Genomic DNA, 6,296 nt, shown 5'->3' with positions numbered 1-6,296 from the left:
CCCCGAGGCTCGCCGCAAGCGCCGCCCGGCCCTGCCAGCCGCTGCCTCCCGCGGGGCGGCCCGGCCCGGCCCGGCGCCCCCCACCCCCCGGCCCCCTCGAACTTCCCAGCGGCGCCCCCGGCTGTGCGAGCCGGGCCCGCCCGGAGCCCCCCGACGATGGGTCCCCCGCGGCCCCGCGCCCGACGCCCCTCCGACGGACGGGGCGGCGAGGCGGTGCCTTCACCCGGCCCAGCCCTGCCCGGCCCGGCGGAGGCGGTGGGCGGCTCCTGCGGCCGCGGCATAAACCGGCGGCCCCTCCCGCCGGCCCCGCTGTCCCCGCTGGACGGCGGGGAGGAGACGGGCGCTCCCGCGGGAGCGGGGCGGAGGCTGCGGCGGCGGCTCTCGGGCCGAGGGGCTGCGCCTGGCGGCGGCGGGGTGGGGAGCTGCGGGGCACGGGCGCGCCGCCTCCGCCTCCCGGCTGCCGCGGCCTCGCTCGCACGGCGGCGGCGGCGGCTCCGGCTCCGGCGGGCTGCCCCCATTGTCTGCCCGCGGGCGCAGGGCTGCGCTGCCCGCCCGCCCCCCGCCCTCGCCTTTGTGTGCTCCGGACGGCGGCGGGGCGGCGCGGCGCCCGCCGTGATGCGCGCTGCGGGGCGGCAGGGGGTCCGCTCCTCCCGGTGAGAGGCGGGGAGGGACCCAGCCTCTGCCCCGGAGGTTTTTCACCCGCAGCAGCCGGAGGAGGGGGACTATGGACTGAGCGCATCGGTGTGCCATGGAGTCGGGCATCCGTTTGAGCACGCTCTGCCTTTTCCTCTGCCTGGGGCCAGGTAGGCGGATGCCGGACCCGCCGGGAGAGCACCGGGAGCGGGGCCGGGGGAGCTTCGCGGCGGCGATGCCCCGGCCCCCGGGCGGCCGCAGGTGCAGGGAGCGGCGGCGGCAGGGACGGGGTTGGGGGGGGCCGGGGGGGCTGGTCTCACAAAGTTGCGGCGTCGGCGGGTGGGGTAACGGCACTTTCTGGGTCAGTTGCAGGCTTTGGCGTGGACCCCTCGCTGCAGATCGACGTGCTGTCCGAGCTACAGCTGGGAGGCTCCGCGGAGGGCGTGCGCCAGGTGCCGGGGCTGCACAACGGGAGCAAAGCCTTCCTCTTCCCAGGTACGGCCGCCCCGCCCGGCCGGCCCCGCGCAGCTCCGGCCCCCGCGCCGCACTCCCCGCAGCGGCGGGGCTGCCTGCTCCCGGAGCGCCCGGCGTCCTTCCCCTTCGCTTCCTGGCCGCTCTTCCTCATCCCCCTCCCGCCCCCCCCCCCGCTTTTTTTCTCTCTCACCCCCTTTTTTGTTGTGATTTTTTTTTTCTTTCTTTCCCCCCCCCCCCCCCCTTTGACTGGTAGACGCTTAATTAAAGTACAGCAGGAACGGGGATGGCAGATGGCTTGTTTTGTGAGTCGTGGGGTGCGGTGATGAATAATAGCACCACCCACTCCTCAGCTTTACTTGGGAAACGCTAAACATACCCCCGTTCCAGCTAAGGAAACGCTTGCTGAAAGTTTCATGTGAATCCAGCAAAATGCTGAAATGAAGTGCCTCGGAGGAGCAAGGTGGATGGCTGGAAATAAGAATGCCCCCCCCCTTTTTTTTTTTTCCCCACTATGGGAAAGTGATCCATGTGAGCTTCTCTGTCGTAATGCTCATGAGAAACAAAGAATGAGTTTAAGTCTTTTTAGTGTTTGGGATTGGTTATTTTGTTCGTATTGGGAATAGAAATAAAATACTAGTCTTGTTCTGTCTTTCAAAAATACATTTAGGAGGTTTATTAAAAATAATTAAATGTCGTTATATTGCAGTTCATAAAGGACTGTAAGATAACTCTTAATGGCTAGCTAAATTTATTGTCATGGGTTACATTGCCTACACTCGCTCATCAGCGTGTTTTTGAGTTACACTTCAAGTCAAGAACATTTTCAGGAAAAAAACTATCAATTAAAAAAAAAATGAAAAGCCTAAAAATGGCCTTTAGGAGCGAATCTCTTCTTTGAGAGATGATGAAATGCTCCTTAGAAGCGTGACTAACCAAGAGCAAGGAATATGGCTTAACATCTGGTGAGGCAAGAGCAAATCTCTGCATCAGCCTGTAGTTTTAAAATAGGGGGACCTGACTGCTGGCTCCTTGGCATGCTAGGAGTTTCAGCTCTGATCTGAGAGCATTTCCAGTGCAACAGGCAAGAGGCTGTTTCCCATACAGAAGAGTTGTAATTCAAGTGAGATAAGATCTGGAAAGGGAATTTCTTTTTCATGTTTGTATGAATGAGATAATTTATCAGAAGCTAATAGTTGCCAAAGGCTTTTTTTTTTTTTTAAGGTGACCTTTCTAGCGGTGTTCTTCCCAGGTACAGCCAGCATGTGTCACTATGGACAGTAATGTGGAGGCACATGGGCTTATGCGTTCAGGAACACTGACACATGCGGTTTTAAGTATCAGTGATGGGCTTGTGGCTGCAGAGCAGAGACCTCTGTGGAGGGGGTGCCAGCTTAAAATGGCAACACGTTTGTGTGGCAGCAGGGGTGGGATCTGTGTCCTAAAACAGCTGTAATTTTTAAAGTATGGTTCTGAGTTGATGTCCTATTGTGCTATAATGGGTTGGGGTGAGGGGGAAGTCAAAACTCCCTTTGACTTCAGTGGTAAACGGATTAAGGTTTGTAAGAGCAAGACCTTTTATTGCTTGTTTTCCCAGTGTTGGGACAAAAAAATTTCAGACATTTTCATTTTCGAACTTGCATTTAGAAATGGAGAAATTTCCTTCCTTACTCAGAGCCCATAAGAAACACTTAGTCATTTTTGTTCTGCTCTTAGAGCTCACACCATAGGAACATTGCTGCAATGTATGCCTCTATGTATTTGCAGTGTGTGACTTTCAAATATATGTATGTGCTGACTTTAAATTTGGTTTTTGCTTATGTTTTTCCCTTGTTCCAGCTAAAGCCTTAGTCTTAGACATAAATGACTTTGTGAAAAGGACACAAATGACTTTAAATGATCTGTGAACTTACTCTGGAAGCTTTAACTTGTGGTCTTTTGCCTTTTGATTTCTTCAGATATTGAATCTTTTCTTATACCATATACATATTTATGACATTTTAGTATGTTGCCTCTTTTTGATAGACCACATTCTCAACTGGTGTAAAGCCTTACTTCACATATGCTTAAAACATACGGAAAGCCTAAAAGCTGTTCTTTATTTTAGAAAGAAATTATGGAAGTGGCAGGTTGAACTGCCAGCAGGTAACAGACAATTAAAGACATATGATGGGAAAATTGTACATACAGCTAAAGAAGAATAGTCTCTTTCTTTCTGTTTTTAGGTGAAAAGTCAGTTTTGACTGCTTAATTAGATGTAGCGTCAATTGTCAATACAGGTTTTTAGCATCTAATTGGGTGTTCTGACAAATTCTTTTTTTGCATAATTGATTTTTCAAAGGTTTTATATTTCTAGGCCATATAACACACTAAGCAGTTACACTCTGAAGGTAGTTTTAGTCTGTTAAAGTCCATTCAAGAGCATTTAGATTGCTCCTTATACAGGTCCTGATTTGGAAATAATTATAGCCATTTAAAATTTGCAGTCGCTTGGACTTTCTTTTTTGTACCTGTGTGCTTTCTCACTGTACCAGTCTTAAAAAGTATTAGACCTGGGAAACGGAACTCTTCCCACTGGCAGCAGTAGGATTAGGTGCTGCGGTCTTGAATCCAGAAGCTTTTAGGTGCCTGATGCTCCTTTGTTAGTGGGTGGTAGCACCTGAATGCCACTGTAGTCTGGTTGTAGTTAGCTGCAGGGACTTCTCTTTCTGGAAATGTGATTTGCAAAGTAATTGTAAAATGTTCCAGTGTAGCTCGTGGGAAGATACAATTATGAATAGAAAACAGGAGGAAGTCTTCCAAAATGTTAGTGTTGCTACATGTGAACATCTGGCAGCACTTCCTAGCCAACAGCAGATATTATTATGTCAAAATATGTTGAGAGGAAAATTATTCCTCTTCTGGTCAGAGCAGCAGAGCAGAAGTCAGAATACCTACCCTACAAACTTCCCTCTGTTGGTGACTTTACATAAGTCAGTGACATTTTCAATACCTTTGTTTTCCCTTTGCAAAACAGAGATGACACTGAAGGGTAAAGCCCAAATCAGGTGGGTGGATTGAAGTGTAATTAATGTAGCCGAAGGAGGCTTTTGGAAAAACACCGGTTGTTATTTGTATAATTCTTTCTTTGTAAATATACTGCATTAATACAATTCAAGGAGGTTGGTGGAGATGGAAGTCAATGTAGCCATTTTCCTGTGAAAATATGAAAATCTTATTGCTGCAAGACCACTTATTGCATATGCAGGGAAACTTGAAAAGGCAGAATCACAACAAAAGAGGCTGAAGGTTTTGGATGGGTCAGACATATCCAGCTTAAGTCTGTGCTCAGGAGACTTAATGTTTAGCACATGCAAGGTTCCGGTGAAGCTAGGTATTTCAACTTGCAATGGGAAATGGTCTTCTGAGGTGTGAGAATCTAAATAATGGCTGCAAGATTAACTTGGTCTCCTCTGGCACTCCTCTAGGCAGTCATTTTTTTGTCCCCTCCCTCCTCCCTTTGGACTGGGATCTCACTTGCTGTTGAGAGCCTTTCTGGATCTCACTTGCTGTTGAGAGCAGATACTACATATCAGACTATCTTTGTCCAAAGAGTATACGTGCAGTAATGGAGAAACCTTCCAACCACGTCCAGCAGCAGAGTGGTGGAAGGTACACTGTAAACCAAGTGAGAAGAGGCACCAAAAATGAAAGCCAAGTGATATGTAAGGAAAATATATGGCCATCAAAGGGTGTATATACTCCTCAAAGAGGAGACTAAAGGGTAGGCAGAAGAGTGCAGTCAGATGGTTACAAGCACAGGAACATGGGTTTAAGGAAAAGATAAAAAGGACATGACAGTCATGAGAATTTGGGAGCTTGTGTATCTGAATGCAGAGCTTGGAACTCATTCAGAGGATAAGCTTTTTGTCTGCAAGTTAGGATATGTAACCCTTAATATGGTTATAAATAATATTTAGATATTTCTGATGAGGAGGGACAGTTCTAGTGGCAAGATATATATTCTGATAGTGAACAAGATATGCTATAAAACACCAAAGAAATTACCTAATTTGTCAGTGGGATCCATGAAAGGACTCATCACTACTGTTCTTTGAATTGGGGCTTGCTGGCATAAACTGCTGGTAGAAAAAACCCAACCCTAAAACAGGCCCCTTGGTGTAAATGATTTATTACCTATTGCTGCATGACTGGTTCATTAGTCCATTATTTTAAAATGCTAGCAAGACAGTATTACTAGATAGGTCTTATATATCTTACATTCCTTTGGAAAGATCACTGGTTTTGGCCCATGGTATCATCTCTGGACATTACTAAATAAAGGAGCTAAAAATAAACCTCTAAAACGGGGTGAGAGTAAACTTTCTCTCCTAGAAATAGGATTTACATTGCCTATGCACTTCACATGCACTTTTTTCCTTGCCACCTGTCATTGAAACTATGGACAGATGCTTTCTCCAGGTTCCTGCTGAGCCTGCTGAAAATATTACTGTTCCCAGCTGCTTGTCACTGCCTGGGAGCTAGAGGTTACTGTCCCCACAACTTTTCCAAAGCAAGAGATCATACGAGTGTTCCCGTGCCTGCTGATGCTGAAGTTTGCCAGCTTCAGGAGTGAACCTTGCTGACTGCAGTGACATGGATTAGAGTCCTGTAAAATCCACTTTCTCCAGCTGTTCTTGTTTCCCAGAGGAGCAGTAACAGACAGCTAGGGAGAGGATACTAATGTTGCCAACTGGCATGGCTGACTGCAGGGTGAATACCTATCTGCAGCTTTTTTTGTCTTGGAAGCAAGCTGGTTTCTCTCAGACTCACTGAATCCTCAAAATGTGGGACCTCCAGCATAGAGATCATCTGTAGATAATAAAAATTGCCAGGATTTTTCAGAGAGACAAAGCAAAACCCCTCAATCCTTAGTTTTCAGAAAGACTGAAATAACTGAGTTTAATTTCAGTAAGTACTGGAGTGTTTTTCAATGTTAGAAAAGCCTAGTGAAAAGCCAATTATTCTCTGAAGCATGGTGGCCAGAGATCCACATTCTTCGTGTACCTGGAACAACAGCCTGTGCTTTTGCCTGCTGCCCTCATCCTTTCCACCTCTGGCACATTCCGAAGTCACCTCTGTGGCCATGCAAACAGTAACTGTGTGGTATGGCACTGCCAAGGTTGTGATTGATGCTGCTGGGGAGCCAGGAT

At 48.4% G+C, this 6,296-nt stretch overlaps 1 protein-coding gene across 1 annotated transcript in view; it reads left to right on the top strand.

Annotated features, from left to right (window-relative positions):
• Window positions 1-406: 406 nt before the first annotated feature.
• NELL2 (neural EGFL like 2) overlaps window positions 407-6,296 on the top strand; it is a 149,109-nt gene continuing 143,219 nt past the window's right edge. Inside the window, exons 1-2 of the mRNA XM_080391327.1 lie at window positions 407-803; window positions 1,000-1,128. Coding sequence (XP_080247453.1) covers window positions 749-803; window positions 1,000-1,128 — 184 coding nt within the window. The 5' untranslated portion in view covers window positions 407-748. The remainder of the gene's footprint in view (window positions 804-999; window positions 1,129-6,296) is intronic.

This window comes from Falco punctatus (assembly GCF_963210335.1).
Source record: "Falco punctatus genome assembly, chromosome: 6".
NCBI lineage: Eukaryota > Metazoa > Chordata > Aves > Falconiformes > Falconidae > Falco > Falco punctatus.
The sequence above is the reverse complement of the archived record's forward strand: the minus strand, read 5'-3'. Positions and strand labels throughout refer to the sequence as shown.